We start from the raw sequence: 23,228 nt of genomic DNA on the forward strand, positions 1-23,228 counted from the left end.
TTAAAATTGCTCCCATTTAAATATTTTAAAAAAGTTGATATATATTCTGTTTCTTTGTTTTGAAAATTATGGAACTCATTAGTTGTTCACTATTTTTATTTGAAATTTTAGAATAAAAATAAAGTTTTGTGATTGGGTTTATTTTATTTTAGCTTCATTTCTGTTTTTTCCTTCTAATTACCAGTAAAGCAATTTGTAAACTTTATTAAAAAAGTTAATAAACTTTTTTTTATTAATTTATTGTTGGATGTATACCAACAGTTCCATCCCTGAAAGCCAGACTGAATTCTAATCATCTCCACATCATGTTCTTAACCCATCCCCCTGATGATTAATTAGAGATTATGTAACTTTACATGCACTTTATTCGGCACTACAATAATGAAGCCAAGTAACAAATTACCTCCTGATGATCCCAAACCCCAGAGACAGACTGAGAGATTTCACCCTCCGTCCCACACACACGCAAATCTGAGAACATCTAAAGCAGCTATCACACCCTGGCAATTCTTTCACTGTGCTCATTAACTCAAATCTGAAAAGATGACAGCCTCTTTTCTGAGTATATGTACAAGTGTTATTTACTGACAAAAGGACAACTGTATGAAGTCTTTCAGGGGCGAAGAAATAATAAATTAATTAGCATGCCGATCAGGCTACAGTGTTGTGGCAAATAATATATGATTTTGTTGCGTAGAAACTGACTATAGTGGTAGCTAAAGTAATATAATAATGTGTGTTCAATTAGTTATCTAGTGTAATAATTATCTTCCTCTATAAATAATGTATAAAGGAACACATCATGTTTGCACCATTCAACAAAGTCAGCCACTCACTATGTTTAACCATGCGGTGACTGCATTTTGTGCAGGAGGTTTATACAACAACCTGCATGTTCCAGACATCTGTGTACACTAATTAAAATACCTAGACCTACCATCAGCCAGATTACATCTCAGCTAATGTGTGTGCTGCAGCAGGCAGGGGATTTGGAATTAATAGCAACAATTTGAACCTACAAATCAAAATAACAGAGAGCCTCGATACATAATGTTCGTGCTAGTGATTTGTCAACCCCTGTCTCTGATTGGGTTTGTATGAAGGTCGGATATTTGACAGCAGATTTTGTGTGCTATCATGTGATCCATGATCCATGCTGTCCTTAGCCAACTGATTGATTGAAAATCAATGTATATCCAGTTGGAGAACTGTCTTTTAAATCTACCACAGTGACTGATGAGTAAATTACCGAAATGGTAAAGGATTATGCAACAATGATTCATGTTCATTGGAGCATGTGGATGCGCTGCCTCCACATCCAACCTGGGAAAACAGAATATACATATATATATATTTATCAGAATCTTATATATCTATATGCTTATACACATATACGCACAGACTATGACTAAGGACAGACTAATGAATGGTACAGGAAGTGTGTATGTGTATGTGGAGGCAGTGGGAGGTGGGATTTCCTGTGCAACTTGTTTTACGTCAACTGGCCACTTTTATGGGTGCCAGGAATTTTGCTTGTAATGAATTACTTTCAAAGGCAGTAATCAAAAAGATGAAAAATATAATTGGACATTAAAAAGGTATGCATATAACAGTGCATGAGACATTGAATTAAAAAAAGATCCCTCAGTATAAGTTTTGATTACTTTTTAATGTGCTTTCAGATGGAAGGTTGGATGCAAATTCCCTTTGTGCTATGAAAATTACAGTCCTCTTTTTCCCAGAGTACCTTGTCTGCGACTGGCAGGCATATTTATGTCAGCTCTGCTGGCATTCCTTCACCCACATACTACATATTTAGCAGGGTTTATTTTTGTAGCCATCTGGTGGGAGTTTGTGGAAAAGCTTAAAAAACTCCACTGGAATCATTACCACTGACTTTTATGGAAGCAGTGATGGTGAGTCAAGCATGCTGGAGCAACGCTTTAATGCGTATGTGAGAATTGGTGATACACTCAACATCAGTTACACTTCTGATGTGCCAGATTTACTTAAACATGGCTGCAAGTTACATTCTGTTTTTTTTATTCATGTGGATAGTGGATTTTTTAAGTTTTTAATCAGGAGATGTACCTACATGTTTGACTACAAACATCCCCCAGTCCAAGCAACCAGGAGCCAGAGGTGCTTGGCAACTTTTCATGAAGGGAAACCCTTCCGCCCACAGCCTGAAGACTGAATACTGAGAGCTATGTAATCACTGGGAGTTCAGTGAAGACACGTATACATACTTCTATGTCTGCTTCTGTACAGCCAATCTCTTCCTAAAGCTTCCTTCTCTCTAACACTAGAATTATTTCTCAGAGCTGGTGCTCTGATTACAACTGCTTTTCAAAGCAAACATACAGTGTTCCATTATTTTTGCCTGATTTATCAGAAAAAGCCATTTATACACATTTAAAGCTGTTTATACAACTTTTATAAATTCTTGACAATGCAACCAAGAAAACCACTAAAAGGGCAACTGAAATATTTTTTTCTGGTACATGCACGTAATTAACAGCCTTTCTAAAGAAGTGAGTCAAGTGGCTAGGACCAAACCCAGCCGAGGACTGTGTTACACAAATAATCTGTTGCCCAGCAACGCCAAATCTCCATTATCAGCTGAGACCGATTGAGATGGAGAGTGGCTGAGCATGTATTTCAATCCAGCAGCAGCATTCGTTTACAAAGCTAAGGGAACTATTCAAATTTGTTTGGGGATATAAATGGAAAGATTTTGCAATCGAGTTTGGAAATGTAGACAATTTATGACCTCAAACTACTAGCAGCCTCAATAAATACTGTAACACTATATATCTCAGTTACCCAGAGGTGCAGATCCATTAACCAGTTAACTCCTTGTCAGAATGATAGAAATTGTGTCTAAACCAATTATCTTACAATAGAAATAGAGCTTCTATTGTATTCATGAAATAGACACTAAACCCCCAGTGGGCAGAAACAGCATCAAACCTCCCGGTCACTGACCACCTGTCACTTCTTACAGCTCGCAAACCACATACCATGTGCTTGTGTGCTATTTGTGAAGCAGAGATAAGAGAACCGTGTTGATGGTCCAGCAGGTCTGTTATCGTGTACTTCCGTTACCTGTCTTCTTTCCAGCAGCAGGCAGGATGTTTGTGATATGTATGTAGGAAATAAGTGGGCAATAATGTATAATTGTGATATGTTATATCACAGGCTATGCACCAATACATGATATAGCCATAGTGTGTTGTTTATTCCAATGCTAACTATTTTTAATTAAGGAATGGCACATTATACTTTTTAACCACAAACATTTCTATACAAAATGTATACTAGCACACCTTTTTATTTATTACCTCATTATGACCTTATTATTTATGGTGTATTGCGTACAATTTAATACAGTCAGGTTACATGTTACCATCAAGAACATTTTCCTATAACAAGCGATTAACTTTTTGTGAATACTTTTTCTGCATCTTTCAGTCTTCTCTTCAAGCTGCAGTTAAATACACAACAAATGCTGCCATCTAACATTATGCTAAATAAATGCTTAAGCCCAATTATGAAATGTAAAAATAGAAAGTCTGTCTTCCTATAATGTGTTGCCATAGTGTCAGTAAGACCTGCTATATTATATATAAAGAGATTACCTCAGGTTATCTCTTTAAAAATGTTGTAAAAATAATAATAATAATAAAAAAAAAGAACTATTGTTATATAGACGAATCCAGAGGCCTGTCACTGTGTTTAATGAGCGCAAAGGACACACAATGTATAAAGGTTTTATGATAAGCAGTGTTTATACTAGCCATCATAAATTCTTAGGAAAACATTTATATAGTTAGATTAAAGTACACAGAAAATGGCGTGCAAAGCACATTTCTTAGACTCTGGAGTAAAAAGAATGATGTCAAGCCTACACAACTTTATTACATTAACATGACTAGTTTTGCCTAACATGTGGAAACGTTTCTCAGTTTCTCTACAGATGCACTTATGTTCTCTTTTCCACCACCAAGAACTGCATTTCAGTGGTGTGAGAAGAGTATTTTTAGGCATAGCTTAAGAATGATCACCTTGAATCATGCAATCAGCTGGAGTTAAATAGGGGGTGTGGTGTTTCTGTTGCTCACTAAGTGTTTACATAAAGGGCAGTGCTGTTTTAGAGGCTTATAACATTTCTACTACCCAATGATCTTCAACTCAATTTTTTCTAGGTGTTTTCGGTAATGTATAAATATATCATACTTATATAATACTTATAATGTAATGTAAAATCTGAAGACAGTTAGTTTAGTTATTGTTAGTTACTTGTTGGACGCTAGCATGGTCTAATAAGATGCGATTAATAGATTAAAAGATCTATGCCTCTTGATCCTTATTGCAAAATCATTTTTTTTATTTTTTAATTAATATCCATTGGTTTTGTTCTGGCACGGTGGCTTAGTGGTTAGCACGTTCGCCTCACACCTCCAGGTTGGGGGTTCGATTCCCACCTCCGCCTTGTGTGTGTGGAGTTTGCATGTTCTCCCCGTGCCTCGGGGGTTTCCTCCGGGTACTCCGGTTTCCTCCCCCGGTCCAAAGACATGCATGGTAGGTTGATTGGCATCTCTGGAAAAATTGTCCGTAGTGTGTGATTGCATGAGTGAATGAGAGTGTGTGTGCCCTGTGATGGGTTGGCACTAGTACAGGGTGTATCCTGCCGTGATGCCCGATGAAGCACAGGCTCCCCGTGACCCGAGGTAGTTCGGATAAGCGGTAGAAAATGAGTGAGTGAGAGTGGTTTTGTTTTGTATTAAGCATTACATAAAATATCCTTAGATGAATATAAAGTAATATAAAAATATATAGAGATGCCAGGAGAACAGACCCAAAAATCGGCTGCAACTAAGAAGCGCTATAACTTTAAGTCCCTTACACTTGCAGAATGCCTCAACCACAGTGATGTAAAAAAAAATGCATGGTCAAGCAGCATGTAACACTGCACCATTTAATAATTGATGAGGTTGAAAGTATGCATCTTTGGAGTGTTACCACAGCTCATCCCTGAAAAGTAATTGCCACTCTGTAATGCATATGCTTAGTGGATTACTACTGTAGCTTGAGGCTCTGTTTAACTGGTACCACTCATGAGTAAAACTCAGTTCAATTTTCATTTCATTCCACTTTTTTGTCAACACTTTTCACAAGATATTTTAGATATCACCACAAACAGCTTTACAGAAATTCCAGTGTGAATGGCCACCGTTAACGCTTTCCAACCTGGGACATGTGTTGAAACAATTCAGTTACTGTCCGGTGTGAAAAAGAGTCCTAGGATAATCACTCTTCCTCAAGATTACATCAGCAGGTACAAATCTACAGCATCCAGATAGGAGTCTGTTTTAGGGTGTCCATGAGAGACCATCCACAGGAGCAGAAACTGAGTCACAGTCAAGTGCAGTGTCATTGGTTCTCTGCGTAATTTAACTTCAGTAACAAGTTTATTTGCTTCATAATTTTTAATCTGTTTTGGGAATGAAAGCTTTTGCTAACCCTATAAAAAGATGGAGAACATAAACAAGAATATCTGATACTACAGTTTAAAACAAGCATCTTTTGTCTTATCAAAGATGGCGTGGGGTTTGTAGATGACCGTGTACACCATTTCTCAGCTTCTAATCATTCAATGGTTTGGATCATACTCTTTATCATCATTTATTGACATTATCTACAGCCAGGGTTGGTGTCTCTTGGTCATTACTCATCTCTTTTGCCAGTGGTTAAGGTGTTGGACTACTAATCAGAAGCTTGTGAGTTCAAATCCCAGGCCCACCAATCTGACACCCCTGGTCCCCTGAACAAGGCCCGTAACCTTCAATTGCTTCGTCATATACATAAGATTAAATGTAGGCTGCTCTGGATAAGGGTGTTTGCCAAATGCCAAATGTAAATGTCTACAGCAAAAGCCCAGAACCTGACGCAGAAACCATCAGATGTCTCTCTAGTGCTTGTCACAGGCAATATAGTTCAGTACAAAGCACAACCACCATGCAAATGTGTCATAAATCTGATGGCCTCTGTGCCTGTTCCAGACAAGTGTGCCAATAGTTTTTTTTGCCCCAGACATTTTGTTAACCAAATCAAATTAGAATGGAAAGCTGGGGTGGGGGTGGGGGTGTTTATTGCCTCCTTGAGACACATACACTCGTTCTATCTTTCTTTTTCACATACAATTATACAATATGAATAATCATCCTCATTGGAACGTTTTCTTATGGAATGATCAACTGTATCCTTCAAGTCCTAATACCCTTACTAAGGACTTAGTAAACAAAAGAACCAGAATGTATGTGGGACATAGTATTAAGCTGGAAAAAATGTCCTAGTTCAGGTTACAAATCTAACAGTTTTGTTTTTTTTATTGGTGTACCCCAGGGCTGCACACTCACACACACTATAAGATCAGTTACCAGTTGTCTTTACATTTCTTTCTTATATTACAATATTTATTATAGCTTTTTTTGAATCTTCTCCTGATTTAATATACTTTTTGTCTTTAAATTATGCTTGTTTTGCATAGGACTAATTTCGTTTTTCAGTCTAACACAACATTGCACAATCTAACACACACAATGTGCATATGGACAAATTTATTAATCTAATTTATTTAAAAAACTTATTTTAAAACATAATGCCTCTACATGTAAGTGTGCATGGTGCCCAGTGATGAGCTGGTGTCCAGTACAGGATGTATATCTGCATTACACCCAATGATCTCAGGACAAGAATAAATATTTCATGGGCAACTGAATGTGAGACACATGTGTGTGTGTGTGTGTGTGTGTGTGTGTGTGTGTGTGTGTGTGAGTGAGAGAGAGAGAGAGAGAGAGAGAGAGAGAGAGAGAGATTAGGCCTGCTTTCTGTTTTAAATGCAGTTGGTTGCATATAATATTGGTGTCTTGTTTCTTTTTAAAAATGTATTATATCGATTTTTACAAATCAATGGTTTATTTAACAAATGATGTACTTATCTATGCATTGTATTATCATTATTCAAGAATAGTCAACTTTTTCAATACGTCTGCCCTTGCCTCGATGCCATCTGGGCCCATCTGTGCTGCTATAGCAATGAAAATATTAAGGATGGGGTCTCAGGCTAGAGAGCCATACGTGTGTGTGTTTGTGTGTAAGAATGTATCATTCACATGGCACAGATGGAGGCAGTACACACACCACCCAAGACACAAGGCCTGAAAAGTCCAGACAGCCAAATTTACAGCATCATTAACCATGTCTAAACACTCAATATAGAAAGTCATAAATATGATAATAACTGATAAGGCAGAATAACTGACACGTGGAGTTCCTTCCTTCTTGTATTTTCTGATCAATGTAAGAGAAAAGAAAATTCTCACATGAGATTTACAGACACATGTTTTATAGTGACTTACAAGGTTTAAATTTTTACTTTTATTACTGTATGGTACTTGGGATTGTGGCCTTTCTTTTTGATTGGCAGGCTGGCTTTGTCAGTCATCAAGATCAGAGGTCATAACCACAGCCCTCCAGGGGTCTCTTTTCCAGTCAGGAAAGATCAGCTGGGAAATTGTCTTCATTGCCCTTGACTGCATTCTCATCTCCAATCCCATGTCACCCTGCAAATACCACACACTTCCCAGAAACATTTTCCCCCAATTGCCAGTAGATGTCTATTGGAGATGGAGTGTAGCACAGGTGATGCAATTTAAAAAAAGGAAGACTGCCGTTTTAGCTGACGGACTATCTATCTCCCCCCTGCACATCTATTAACAGACACGAAGAAGTGAGCAGACCGACTTAACCTCCAGGAACAAGTCGCTTTATTTTCAGCAGTCAATATGGAGCACAGATAGGTGGGTTGGTGGGTTCTAAAGCGGTCCAGATGTCCCCTGCCCCCAACCACCTGGCCTTTTATTCTGGGTTGAGGGCTGTCTTTATGGCTGGATTAGTTTACGGCTGCAGGGTCAGTCTGCATTTTGCCTGCTTTACACAGACACAAACACACACACACACACACACACACACAAGCGCACACACGCACACACAGTTTACAGCTACTAATCAGTTACCAGTCATTAGTATTTCTTGTACATTTTTAAATATTTATTATAGCTTATCTTTGAATTTTGTGTTACTTTGTCCTGATTTTATTCATTAGCCTTTGTAAAGTTCACTCAGCGGTGAAGATGAATAAGCAGTGAACCTCTGCACATAAGCAAGCCAAGCATTATTTTCCTGCAAATGTTCTGTCATTGTTGATCTTCTAGGACAGACCAAATTGTGTAGTCTGAAAATTGGAAACAACGACAAAACATTTCAGGGTAAGGTAAGATAATTATGTACGTCGTGGGATTTCTCTGACACACTTAGTTTGCTTTGACATTTTTCACTCTTATGTTTTCCACTGGGGTCTTTTTTTTCAATTCCTAAAACAATTCCTTTGCTTTTAATAATCAAACCATGTTTCATGTCCTGAGTCTCATACATATTAAATCGACAGACCCCTTTGTAGGTACAAGTTTTCTACGTAAATGATTAATCTGTATTCCACTCCCTCTCACTTTCTTCTTTCTTTTCTTTTTTAAGCCCTTTTTTGACTTGACTAATCCCATTAGCAATGCTGCTGTATATTCTGCTTGTGGGACAGTGGAGATGGGGCAGTGTACATGAACGGTCTAATTTAAGTTACTGTATTATGTTAGCTACAATATATAGAATTTGCAATATATAGAATATATGCAAAGTACCACAGTGTAAACCTGGTGTAGATGAAAAGGACTGTTTCCCAGTATCATGTATCACTGAATGGTACAAAATAAACAGGTGAAATAGAAACAAGAATTTCTTGCCTGCTCATGTAAAAATATATAGGTGGGTAATGTGACTGTCACTCACTCCTGACAGACATATGCAGGTCATGGAAACTCAAACTGCCGCAGTCTGACAATTAGTATGATTTAGGTACGGAACAATGTGATGTAACATGACTGCATCTCAATATCTATGAACCAATAATCTTGAAATTTAAGATAACAAAATAAATGCTTTTCAAAGTCAAGCTGTAGTTAAAAGCATCTTTTAAAAGGATATAACTGTGCATTTGAGGGTTAAGAGTTTTGCTCAGAGAAAAGTGAACCGTGAACAGTGGTAGTTGAACTAACAACCTTTTGATCAGTACCTTATACCCTTAACCAGTTAAATTACACAATGACATTAAACTAGCTAGTTGCAAAGTCATATTTACGAAGTAGAAATTAACTGACTTGCATGGTAGACACATATTTAAATTGGAAAGCCTGAAATAAATGGCTTAGTGAGCTCTTGCTGGCCATGGCCACAACATGCCAGTGCGGAAGTGGCATAGGGTGCAGCCAAGAGTGCAGCCATTTTAAGGTCGACTCCTGGCATGTGCTGATGGGAGCAGGGCCACTGGAGCTCTCGCTGTCTTGGCAGAGGCTATTATGAAATGGACTGAATGACACAGGTTCCAAATATGGATGCTGGAGAAACGAAGTGAACCCTCTCACCCTGGCCTACTAACTAGCTTGTGTTTCACCACAGTTGAGTGGAAAGAATTGAAAGGTGTGTAAGGCTTGTAAGGCTAGTTTGCATATCAATTTATTAGTAATGGATAGCATGGATGAAACCTGTAAATAAAAAAGTTTTGTACACTTCAGGGGTTTCCTTGGGTTACTGTGGTGTGATGTAGGCTGACTGGTGTGGCTAAATTGTCTGTAGTAAATGAACGGCTTGGTACCCCATCTAGGGTGTCCCCGTCTTGTGCCCGTGTCATCTGGGATAGACTTAAGGTTCCCCACAACCGCGTGTAGGATAAGTGGATGAGAAAATGGATGTGCAGTCTAGATCTATTCCCAACCTGGGTACCATTCTTACACACATTTCTGTGCATAATTGCCAGGGTTGTTTGCTATAAAGGAAAGAGAGAATTCACAATGCGCCTTGTTCATTAAACTACACACTAATAAGTTAATCATACCCAGAAGTAATAGTACAAGAAATGTTCTATTTATAAAAATCCAGTTGGGTTAGAAAAATATTGAGCCAGTGAGACAGTACATTTTAAATATCAAAAATGTTCAGTTTGCACAGATGGCGTAAATTACTGCAGTTTTATATGAGGATAATGTCTCAATCACGTATTTATTGAATTATACACACAAATGTTGTTTTATATGAATTCATTAAAAAGCAATCTAAACATATTAAGATTGTAAATACAGTTAAGAGCATAAATCTTTTCATAAATCTTTCCATCATTCTAATTATAGGAGGAGAACTTTCACAGTTTAATTATCGCTTTGTTGCGTTCTGCATTTTTCATGAATGGGCTTGGCAATTGTTAGATGACTGTCATTTATCAACATATGCACATCAGCATTACGACGTCTTTTGTAAATCTGGCCTGTTCTGCAAAAACATTTACATAGAGCTTTGCAAAATAATTGATAAATAAGGTTGAGTATGTGAAGCATTTAATATTGTTTTTTATAAAAAATAAAATAATAAAAAAAAGATGTGCTTATAGACAATAGGCAGACAAAGGTATAAAGCACAGGGGCAGAAGATAATCTGGCTTTTAGGAGGCCATGGGGCTGCATTAACAAAGGACCATAGAGCCTTATTATGGCTAAGGATTAGCCAAGTATAAATAGCAAATTCAGTCATGTTCTGCACAACCGTGGTTCAAATTTTAACTAGTGGTAAGCCTAAAATTTAACCAGGGTTTAATATCAAATCTCAGCATGGGGTCTGATAGAGTCAGCCTTAAAGAAGTAAAATGGCCTAGATGGAGACTGTAGATGATTAACTGATTTAATCTGATTTAAGAAATGCATACAAGTCTAGTTTCCTCTATCATCTCCATACAGGATTTTGTCTGTCGTGTAGCTGAGCGATAAAGGCTGAACACTGCCAGACTCCAATAGTTAAAATCACTTTGTGTAGTTCACTCACAGTATTTAATAAAAGAAGAAGACGTAACTGCTGTGCTAGTCATGCAGATATCGCTGAGGCAAAGTCCTCTACTAATAGAAGTCACCCTGACGTTATCCTCATGAATTGGACTGACACTGCGAACTGACACAGTCATTATTGCATTGCTTATCTTTCAGATATTCATATACACTATATAAATGTCACTGATCCCTTGAGATAACACTGGCCATATTATGTAGCATCCTTTGAACAGGTGGTAAGTCTATGCTAAGTTTGTTGTGTGTGTGTGTTCTTTTGGATGAAATTGAGAAGCCAATGTTTCTATACATGCAGCAGAACAACCTAGACTAACGATGAAAGCCTTGATGAAAGAATCCACACCCTCTTTCACACCAGGCATCAGCACATTATCATAGGCCTCTCAGAGGAATGGCCTTTTGAACTGTGAGTCCTGGTGCTCCTGAAGCATCCTGCTGTAGTCTGTAACAGATACAATAAATAAATCAATATGTACAATTCAATGAGCTAACTCCTATAAACCTACAAATGCTGGCCACTTTATTAGGAACATTTTAATACTTGATCGTTCATGCAGTTCATGCAGTTCATCCACTCAGCCAAGGGTGAAGCTGAGCTCCCTGAAATCTTTAAGTACATGTACTAATCAATGAACTAATCAATGAACAATCCTATTAAAAAAAATATAGCAGGGTTGTTGTACATTAAACATTTGAACATTGTTGAACATTTAGTTAGATTCCAGCACAATTGACAAGTGGCCTCTATTTATTAAGTCAAGCCTATAATCATGTTTTGTGGTATATCAGAAAATGAATTATTATTATTATTATTATTATTATTATTATTATTATTATTATTATTTGGTATTACAACACCAGTTAGAAATGTATGTCACTGATTTATTTGAAGTGCATCAAGGAATTAAGAGCTATAGTGAGCAGTGTATCCAAGGTAGAGTTCATCTGAGCAGATTAGTCGCTCTGCCCAGAGAGAACCCCTGATATGCTGAGGTGGCATTTCATTTAGGATTTAGCAGCAGCCTGTGAAATCGGAAACTGTCAAAAGAGCGATTTGTCTCAGACACCACAGTTAGTGTTCTTCCATGAAACATGTACAAGTTTGAAGAGGACAGACGGTGCACTGGGTACTTGATTAACATAAACTATAGATTGCATGACTTGGGATTTTGCTGCCACCTTGTGTGAAAAGATATACATATCTGGGTGTGTGAAAAATGAAGAAGAAGAAGAAGAAGAAGAAGAAGAAGAAGAAGAAGAAGAAGGAGAAGGAGAAGAAGGAGAAGAAGGCAGTGTCTCCGTCTAGTGGTTAAGTGGATTAAGTGCATTTTAGTTTAGTATGCTCCTAACTAAACCCTTTTCCTCTTGCTTTCTCATTATATAAATCAACATTTTTTTGTATTTTTTTTTTTTTGTGACACTGTCTATCAAATTGAATTGAATAAAAATAACTAACGTGCCAGATGAACTGTTTCATTCTCACTCACTCACTCATTTTCTACCGCTTATCCGAACTACCTCGGGTCACGGGGAGCCTGTGCCTATCTCAGGCATCATCAGGCATCAAGGCAGGATACACCCTGGACAGAGTGCCAACCCATCGCAGGGCACACACACACACTCTCATTCACTCACGCAATCACACACTACGGACAATTTTCCAGAGATGCCAATCAACCTACCATGCATGTCTTTGGACCGGGGGAGGAAACCGGAGTACCCAGAGGAAACCCCCGAGGCACGGGGAGAACATGCAAACTCCACACACACAAGGCGGAGGTGGGAATCGAACCCTGGAGGTGTGATTCGAACGTGCTAACCACTAAGCCACCGTGCCCCCCCACTTTTTCATTCTATGCAAACAAAATATATAGTCTAGGACTTAGCTTCTCACATGTATTGTAGGTCTTAGACTCTAAGACTATCTGAACTGTTAGAGAAAGTGTTCAGTGTGATACTCGTGCTACCGTTTAATCATGATCTTTGCACTGCAATGCTTTTGGGAAATACAGTCCTACTTGATTTACTCCTAGGTTTCCCAGCAGGGTCTTTCTGTGAAACATATTCCAGCCTCCTGCAAGAAAACTAGGCCACATTTTAGTTTTATAATGTCACATCTCTTACAGAGTTCTGAAAACAGGATTGTTCCGGGTTTTTTTAATCTCAGTGTCTTTTGGTTAGAATAAATACACCCAAGCTGTCATATCTCTACACAGGAATGAAAGGAATGCCTGGCTATGGCAGGAGGTGCAGGGGTCGCTGGAGGCTAGGTAATGGCTCACCACATAACTGGAGCGTGAAACCAGAAGTTAGAAGCACAGCAGGGGAGCAGACGCTTGTCCTGATTTGAGTGCTTGTTTGCTTCAGTACTACCTGGAGGTTAAGCGTTGTATGAGAGGACCTTCTAAATCTATTGGGTATTGGTGGCAACAAAAAACAATGCTATAACGAAAGCAAGGCAAGGGACTAATTTCTGTCTCTGTCAAGCCAGTGTGCTTCCTCATTTTCCTTGCTTGGCTTGGCAGGCGTTCTTTATATTTCACAGTTGTGACAGGCTTGCCTCATTGTTCCAGGCTATATATCAAAAGGCAGGCTGAGAAACATGCAGTGTCAGTGTGCTTTAAGTCCCATGCCTGCCTCTGCCCTGAAACAGTGCATGAGAGCTGAGGCTTTACTTAGCATACTGCGCCCCAGGGAGATACCAGCACAGCCAGCTGGTATATTAAGTCTTTCCTCTCTTTCAAGTAAGAAATACATAAAAGTAAGGCTCAGATTTTGGCATTCACATTGTCTTATGTGCTGTAAACACACTGTCTTATTTGTTGTAAAAGTTTACAACAGCTAAGAACCAAGAACAGTAAATCCATAAACAAAAAAACTGTAGGAAGTAGAAGCTGAGGCTGATTTCGATCTAGCCCAGACTGTAGATTCGTACAGCTTATTGTTATCTGCCATGTTGGAAGAATACACACAGTGTAACACTCCTTAGATTTTGTGTGCATTGGGGATAATTTATCCAAGCCTGCTTTGCTGAAACATCACTAGCACATCATCAGTAGCGACTGAGAAGATGCATGGGCTTTACAATAATAAAGCAGTGCAATAGAGGGTGCGATTTAGGAAGAATTATGAGCTCATAAATTTGGAAGAGGATTTGAAAATTCTGTTTGATGTTTGTCCTGGACAAAAAATGTATGTGCTACGTTTTAGAAGTAGTAGTAATACAGTAATGGCTGTAATATTATGTGTGAGGTGGATGACTTTCTCAATCATTGATTTTTCAAAATATTTTCAGAGTAAAAACTCTAAGCAAACAGTTTATACAACTTACACGAATGGACATATGGCGTGGTTTGTTGTAAGCACAGATTGTTTGTTTAATGTGCTTGATTTTTAGTTGAGACAAGGCAAGATTACACACCTGAAACACTGACTAAAACAACAGCAATGTTATAGACCAGCTTTGACCTGATATGAGTAACGCTTATCATTTCTTATAACATTTGACCACCATAAACATTGTTAGATATGTTGTGTATACTAGCATGAAAGTGATTGGACAGTAAGGAAACTGTTTATAGAAATAGCTAAAATTGGTGTAGGCATCTACAAACAAACAAAACGTATATTTAAAAGTAGATTTTTATTTACTCAATGAGCAAAACGTCTCAAAATGAAAATATAACTGGTTAATGAAATTTGGTCATATTTTCAAGAGGTAAACTAACAAAACAACACACCAAACCCAAATTTATTATATAGGAGATACGCTTATTGTGTAGGACTTCATGCTTTACTCACCAGAGACACAAGCAGTCATATGTCTAAAACTATCAATCACTGGCATTTTAGGTTTCTCAAGATACAACCTTTTTTTTATTGTTTTTTTTAAAGTTCGCATTATAAATCCAGGCTCCTTATAAAGCCTTGGTCAGAAAGTAAATCTACAAGTAGTTGATGATAACAACCATACACTTAACAACAGAAGGTCCAGATCGAGAACCACTCCTGGGCATAGTGTCTGACTCAGCAGTCTACATTGATTTTACACAGAGAAAGCAGAGAAAATAATTACAGTCTTTTTAGTGACATTGATGAAAAATCTTCACTGCAATGGCTGAAAGCCTGAACGCCTTGATAGATGCATGTCATGGTATAAAATAGCTCCCCTTCCTACGCATCCTGTTGAATCTTATTGACTTCCTTTAACAAGCTGCAGACTGAAAGCCTCCTACACAGATATGGCCTGTACATAAAGACCTCCTGGGGCTGAAAATTCTGAAATGATTTGACAGCTCAGAGCATAGTGAAGACCTGGAAAATCCATCAAAGTAATTCCAAAACCAAATATTGGAAAAGCATCCGTCATGTATAGAATGGAATATATAGATATAGATATCCCACACTGTGAAGATACTGAAGCAAGCTTTCTAGAAGACTAAATGAAATTCTATTTGAAGTTTGCCAAAAGGCAGGAGAATCAGCAAAACATGTAAAAAAAAAATGCCGTCTGGTCTTATGGGACAAAGATTTTGGCTTTGAAACAACATGTTACATTTGTCAGAATCCCAACATTGATCACCACAATGACACCAGCATTCCCACAGTGAAGCAGGATGGTGGTAGCATTGTGTCGAGTGTTACCATTTATCTCATGGCAAACTAAATATATTTTTCCAATCATTTCAATATTATTGGATGTTTTATGTACATCTCATTTCCAGGTTGTAACAAAAAAAAATTCCAAGTATGTATCATGGCTGGATTAAAAAATTAAGAAATGAAATTGTAGAATTATGTGATGGCTTAAAGGTTAGAGTTCTGAGCCAGACGTTTTGTGTTCTCACATCCAATCTCTCTGCTGACTATTCAGCATTGCTGTAATGATATTTGTTACTTCTTCACAGTTCCCAGAGGTGAATTAATTCCTGTCCTGTGTGGCTCTTTATAGCATCAGGCAAGTAGGTGGAATTTGTATGAGCAGTTTTAATGCAGCTGTGAAATCAGTCACTTAATTATGATTTATTCATTTTGCAAGATCTTCCCCTGCATAGCTAATGCAGTAAAGACACGTTGTTAAATAAACCCATGGCAAGTTATTCCCACTGTTGAGAAAGAAGACAGCATTATTTACCAGTGAATAGTGGTTCTTCTAGGGTGTATGCAAAGCAGACAGCGGGCATATGACCCATTGGATTAGTTAATTCTTTGATGAAGATTAAAGTGATGTACAGTGACTTGTATAACTAGCCACCCCTTTGAATTTTTCCATATATTGGAGTGTTACATCCTGAAATCATTGCACTATGATTGTTATTTACCTAATCACTGACTATTTGTGGATGTCTCCTGTATGCAGAGTCTCAGATATTTGTCCAGTATTTTTTGATTGCAACTTCATCCTTATGATACTGCGACTTTAGATATTTTATTTATCAAACTCTGGGACTTTCCAGAAATAAGGGTATTTATATTTATTAAATGACAGGTGGGTGCCATTGAACTATTTATGTGACATATTTAGTAGGTGACATTATGTACAGCTGTCTGTTCTGTTGCATGCAATTTATTTATTATATTTTTGCAAACGTGTCAAGTACCTGGATAGTATTCTTCAAAAGCAACTGCTTATGTCAGTGGATCACTGACACAATGCTCTTACTGAAAGCAAGGGATATAGTGCTCTAAATACTTTTTTTTTATCATCACTTTTTGTCTGCTAACAACAACAAAAAAAAAAAAAAAGACTTTGCTGTTCCAATACTTTTGGAGGGGGCTGCTGAGACACAAGGCAGAGAAAAGAGGTCATAATTTTCCAGTGGAAAAAACATGCACTCAGGCTACATGCCTGTTTTCAGTGTTGTGCAAATGTTTAGGAGAAGGTGTAGGACGGGTCATGGTGATGCAGGGAAGTTGTCTCCCTTGTGGGTTGCAGAGCTCCACAGTGCGCTGCATCAGGGAACTGCCTAGTCCCTGAGGCACAGGCAGCAAAGCTTCTAGCTGTAAGAGGTGATGAGAGTTGACGTGTGGCAGAGCTGCATGGCAGGGCAAGGGGGAGTTAAGAAGCTGATGACAAAGGTGTTCCTTAAAGCCTGAAAATGGCTCAAGCAAACGTGGGTTGTTTGAGCAGGGGAGGTAGCTTTCCTCTATAAGGCAGCGGAGAGCTCCTCGGTTCAGCACCTGTGCTCTCTTCAGCACAGGTCGCAGAGGTCTGCAAGCCTGCACATTGTGTCTGCTCTCTTTCATCAAGTCAGGAGAGATGGGGTAGATGCCCTGTACCACTGGACTCTGGAATGTGATTCGGGGACCCAGGGACACTTTGTTAGAGGAGGATAAGGGCAGGTGTTGACAGCTTGCTTTTATATTCCATGACTTTTTAGGACAGCTCTCACTGAGTGGTGCGTACCGAGGATCACTGACTGGGTGAGGATGCTGAGTTGAACCTATGTCAACATTGTCTGGCCTTCAAAAGCAAGAAATAACAGAACAGAATTAAAATTTGATGTGAAGGCTACACAAAGGAAACAATAAGTGAAATCAAAGTTCACTTGGATTCAACTATATGTCCATGTGTGTTTCTTTGGACTTCTTCCTTTTCCATCTACCTTCCAGCTGGTAAGTGGATGAGCTACTCAAAAATTGTCCCTAGGATTGGAATAAACCCTGTGGACTGGTTTGTTCCTGCCTTCTGCCTAGTGTTTTTAGTTTCTTTTTGCTCTAATCCATTTTCATTAAAGAAATAAATAAATACATTTATCTCACCTTCCTAGTTTGTTTTCTTCGTAAACAGTTTCTTTTAATTCATTTCCTCTCACTGCTGTAGAAGCTGACAGCTATGGAAATGTGCACCCTTCTCGCTCTCTCTCTCTCATCCCCCCCCGCTCTCTCTCTCTCTCTCGTACGCTCTCTCTCATTCCCCCTTTCTCTCTCGCTCTCGCTCTCTCTCTCTCTCAGTGCTGTGACCAACCAGCCTTTAAATCATCAATAAGCAGAAAATAGCTCTGTGTGCTTCTGCTGTGCGAGATATTAGCTGTGCACTTTTAAAATTGCACTTGTGGAATTTAATTTAACTTCACTGCAAAGTGAAGTTCAGCTGAAAGCAACAGCTAAAAGCATTGTGGGTGAGACACCTGGGCATATTTCAAAGTGATAAAGAAGAAGGAATTTTCTCTTCTTGGATAAATGAGAACATCGTAGCCTTTTAGCTAATGGTAGTCTCCAGGTTTATTGCCTTTTGTAGTGCAGCTGTCTTTAGGGGTGTTTTTACCTGCATCCTGCTCGGCATGGTGGTCTCTCCACAAGTGTGGATTTGATGGTAGGGAGAAATCCCCTGGTGCGAGTACATCCAGTGCCTTTTACCACCAGAGTACATCTGCGGAAACATTTAATGTTCTATTTTCACAGCAGGTACAGTTATTTCATGGTGGACCATTTTAAGGCTTCAATCATTCCATCAGAGATTAATAGAGTTAATTTCATATATTCTAACAAAGTTATTTCATTACTTGGACGTGACAAGAAGCGGAAGGCTCAAGTCAGAGACGCCTTGTTCTTTGCTTCTCGTATGCGACCTGTTCACTTTAGTGTCGGAGGTTAATGTGCGCATCACCGTCGGAAGGCTTTTAAAACTCTGAATGTCGTCATTGTCATCTTCGTCCTGATGAGCTTCATTAATGAGACAAGGCAGTCTGGCAGTTACATCCTACAAATGATATAAACATGACACAACATTTTTACATATTAGCTTAATGTATGATTAATATATATTTTTTTATATGTAGAATTAGTGTAAAACTGCCACTTTCTCTATCTGTAATGGTTTAGTACTCTCAATAATGATGTTGGATTTAGATTTAAACCAGTGGATGTAGCTTAAACCTTTTTAACCTTCCTCATCCTCAGCTACATCATTAAACTTTATAACTGCTCTCAACTCAATATGTACACACAATTTATTTTCCCATCCCTCTTATGCACTTATTTTGTTTGTAACTGTCTGCAACAAATCCTAGAACTTAACTTGCTTCTCTAGTCTAAAGTGTACACAAACTAGTAGCTGAATATAAACGTCTATGACGTCCAGGCGCTCACTAAAAATGAATCAGTGAAGGCTTTCATGTCCAGATTTCTAAGATGAAAATAGAAACCTCCAGCTTGCATAAAATTTTTGTTGATCCCTGTCCCAAGGCACAAATCTAGTCTCAACCATAAACCTTGTGGACTTTTTTAACAAGGTTCGGATCTGTGTTTGTATGTTTGAAGCGTATTACAATAACTGTTCATAAACAGTCATGCACTAATGTCTGAATAAATACTTAATTATTAAATAGAAACTAATAATGTTATGGTATGTACTAATCACCAACTAATGAGTTATGTATGAATTACGACCTTCTTAAGTACGTTTGTTAATTAATGCATTAATTACACTATACCACACTAATAACACACTATACCAAACATGCTCTATAAGACAGAATACAAATTAAACATATATCATTTCAAAGTCTTTATGTAGTTATATACTTATTACATATACATATATATATATATATACATATATATATATATATATATATATATATATATATATATATATATATATATATATATATATATATATATATATATACACACACTTATTACATAACACACACACACATTACATATACAGTATATAATTTGCACACACTGTATGTCTTTGGATTAAATTTATATTTTACCCTGAACCTAGAAAATCAAACTAGTAATAAACACCGCTAAAATATTTCATCTCAATTCTTTTTTTGCTCTGGGTGGTGTGGGCCTGAGGCTCTGCTCATTTACCCACAAGGATGAACAAACCGCACTGTACATGTTTCATTTATATTCTTTCTTGTAGAGCATGTGTGATTTAGTTTAGCTCTACAGTATGTGTTCGTTAATGCTTTAACCAACTGGTCACATAAGCTAGTCACATGAAAGACTTACATTGTAGTAAAGGTTAGTGCTTCATTAGATTGTGATTAGTACATATGTAGTCATTTAGATCATTCATGTAAAGAGTTACCCACTACCTGTTTATGCCAAAAATGACATTCGATTACGTCCCTAATCATGAGTAAGTAGCCACAAGAAATGTGTCCTTATCAGCATGTGACAGAGCCGACATCCTCTCAGCGGTTACCTTACGCTTTCTGGAAGAAACCGGTTCAGAGAAGAAAGATGGTACTGGAGAAACCTCACGGGAAGGAGACTGATTCCTCCTTCTCATCCTACGGCGGTTTATTTTATGGAAATGTAGCTCAGCAGGCCTGAAGTCAAAGCAAAAGCTATGCATTATTCTTCCTTTAAAGACTTACTGACAAAGTAGTGGTGCTCAAAACTGTGTAAAATGATAGTGATATTTCAAACGACAAATTATATTTAGTAGATTTTTACAGCCATCTAAAAAGTTTTCTGCTGCCTCTTACCAGTTTGCGGCCTCCTCCAGGACCGCGTGTTTATCTGTGATGCCCATTTTCTTTGCTGTACATTATCTCAAGATGGGAAACATTTTAGAAAATTAGTTATTTTTTCTTATAATCAATAATCCTGAGCCCTTCAATCTTCTAAATAATAGTTTTTAATTAAAGTTGAGGTTTTTGTTTTGCAGTGATTTCACTCTTACTCTAACTAGCATGGTTTCTAAAATTCCATTAGTAACGAGAAAGCATTAGCATATAAATTGGTGTTTTGCTGTATTAAAGCAAAGCGTGCACTGAGGAAAAAGAAAATACATTTCTTTTCAGGCACAATGGTGATAATTCTTCTATTGCTGATCCAGAAGAATCCTGTGCTCAAAGATAAATTAATCAAGTGCACAATCCACCATGAAATAAACCACCATATGCCTCTGTTCTTTTCTATCCATTCATGTATTTTTTTTTTTTTCCAATCTCACATCTGACTATACACGTTCCATTTAGAACAAAATGAAAGCAACACAAAATAAGTGAAAACTTTTCTTACCGTTAGTGGAGACTTTCAAAGTGCCAAGAACAGCATTAAAATCCAGTTAATTGTCATATGGTTATGTGCTACAGGATGAATAAAGCAAATCAAAATATACCTGAATATAACTGAGTTGACTACGCTTCAGTAGGAGTCACTTTGCGGTGAAGAACTGACATTACTTTGGCTGCTCTAGCACAACAGTACAGGTTAAACCTCTGGCTTCTGATTGGCTGCTGCTTCTTAGCAAGACCCCATGCAGAGTTGAGAAATTCCTTCTGCTTACAGCACAGTTTGCTAAAGGATCACTACGTCAAACCATACGATCAGTGTATACGGCTCCTTCCAAAAGTATTGGAACAACCAGGCCAATGGTTTTTGATGATGTCGGTTCGCTATACACAAGTCATTTTGGGTTTGAGATCAGAAGATGAACGAATATGAGACGACAGATCAGAAACTCAGCTTTCGTTCCCTGATATTTACATCTAGATGTATTCATTTAGGATGTGGCACCAATGCTGGCCAACCACACAATTTTTCAGTGAGCAAAAATAACAAAGTAAATTGAAGCGAATAAATCGTATTGTTTGGTCGAATATGCATTACTTACAACAACTGCATCAAGTTGGTGAGCGCAACAGATATTTATCTTTTCATTGCACACAAATAGTTCAAAGTATAGCAAAAACAAAACAGAGTCTTGTTCCAATAAATTTGGAGGGACGTGTATCCTTGCACTCAGAAAGACAAGAGTATTAAACTGTAGATTTTCTTATTATTGGGGTGGTACTCTCAAAGGTACATCTTATAGACTTGTGACCTACAAACAAATACGGTGTAGCTTTTAAAAAATAATAACTTACATACTGTATACGGACCATAATTAGACTTTAGCTTTTAAAAGGTATACTCCATGCAACTTTCTAAGTACTTTTCAAGTACAAGAAAATGTACAGTTTAAGACCATTTTCTGACATTTCAGCATCCATTAGTGTAATACATACGACATGATTTATCCAACTGTCACTAGTTGTATTATATGCTGCTGTATCCTTCAGATGTGGATAGGAGACTCTGTTCAATGGACAAGCGAAAGGGAACAAGGTGCACAGACTAAACATTTGGCTTGTTCTGGTCTCCTGCTGCATTCCCCCGTGGGCTGATTCCAGCTACAGCAATCATTACCTAAGCCTTTCATTCACACACACACACATTTACCCTTAAGGTACTCGGTTGATATTTACTTTCCTGGTAGACCTTCATTACTGAGCAACTTTCTCGACTGACGACGTCATACACGGTATTTGAAACGTGGACGTGTTCAGCAGTGAGCTTGTGCTGTGCTGGATGATTAACTCAGTTTTAAGTGGGGACACAAAAACAGACAGTTGCAAAACAACAATCATAAAGCATTTGTCTTCCTTAACTGAAAAAAAGATCAGCATTTTAACTTGTGGTATATGAGGCATAGCATAATATAATTGATGTCTTTTTCCTTCTCCCATTAAGGTAATGTAGTGAAAAATTAAACAACGTATAGAAGAAGGAAGAAGGCAGGGCGGCGGAGTGGATAGCACGTCTTCGTCTTATCTCCAGGCTCGGAGGTTGATTCTTGACTCCACCATGTGTGTGTATGTATGCATGTATGTATGTATGTATGCTTCATAGGTCTAAAGACATGTCACGTAGGCTGATTGGTATGTATAAACAGTCTGTAGTGTCAAATAGGGGGTCCATCAAGTCCCCTGGGGTTGTCTAAAGGCTCCCTCTAACAGATGAAAGTAGAAAAAGAAAAAAACACTGTATTTTGATGGAAGACAAAAATGTGATTGCAACTGCTGAATTAACAAACTTACAAAAAAATCCCTTCAATACCCATAATTCTATAAGAACCATGTATACTTCACCACCGTAATCAATGTGTGGGCTTCATAACCAATAAGATTGTTTTCCTAATGTGTTTTACAGGCACTACATATCCTGAATATTGGCACACACACAGCACCAGTTAGAATTCCTCCTCCCTGAATGCACAGTTCTTAAATCCATCAAAAAAACAGAAGCAAATATTATGATATGTGCCAAGAAATTCATCATGCTGCTGACAAACGATTAATTTCACACTGTCCCAAAGCTGATTTCATTTATGTAAACACACAACAAAGATACGATTCAATGACTTCTCGGACATCTACAATGAGCAAAAAAGGCGAACAGAAAATGACTTTTAGTGACATTATGCCTTAA

At 37.9% G+C, this 23,228-nt stretch overlaps 1 protein-coding gene across 1 annotated transcript; it reads right to left on the minus strand.

Annotated features, from left to right (window-relative positions):
* Positions 1–14,569: 14,569 nt before the first annotated feature.
* On the minus strand, positions 14,570–21,419 carry si:dkey-39a18.1 (uncharacterized protein LOC557637 homolog). Its single transcript, XM_060889609.1, has 6 exons — positions 20,997–21,419; positions 20,459–20,524; positions 20,173–20,299; positions 18,512–18,708; positions 18,274–18,378; positions 14,570–17,469 (listed from the first exon to the last, which is right to left on the minus strand). Exons 2-6 carry the CDS (start codon positions 20,503–20,505, stop codon positions 16,842–16,844), a joined length of 1,104 nt encoding a protein of 367 aa, XP_060745592.1. The 5' UTR covers positions 20,506–20,524; positions 20,997–21,419; the 3' UTR covers positions 14,570–16,841.
* Positions 21,420–23,228: the final 1,809 nt, after the last annotated feature.

This window comes from Tachysurus vachellii, chromosome 16, assembly GCF_030014155.1.
Source record: "Tachysurus vachellii isolate PV-2020 chromosome 16, HZAU_Pvac_v1, whole genome shotgun sequence".
Taxonomy (NCBI): domain Eukaryota; kingdom Metazoa; phylum Chordata; class Actinopteri; order Siluriformes; family Bagridae; genus Tachysurus; species Tachysurus vachellii.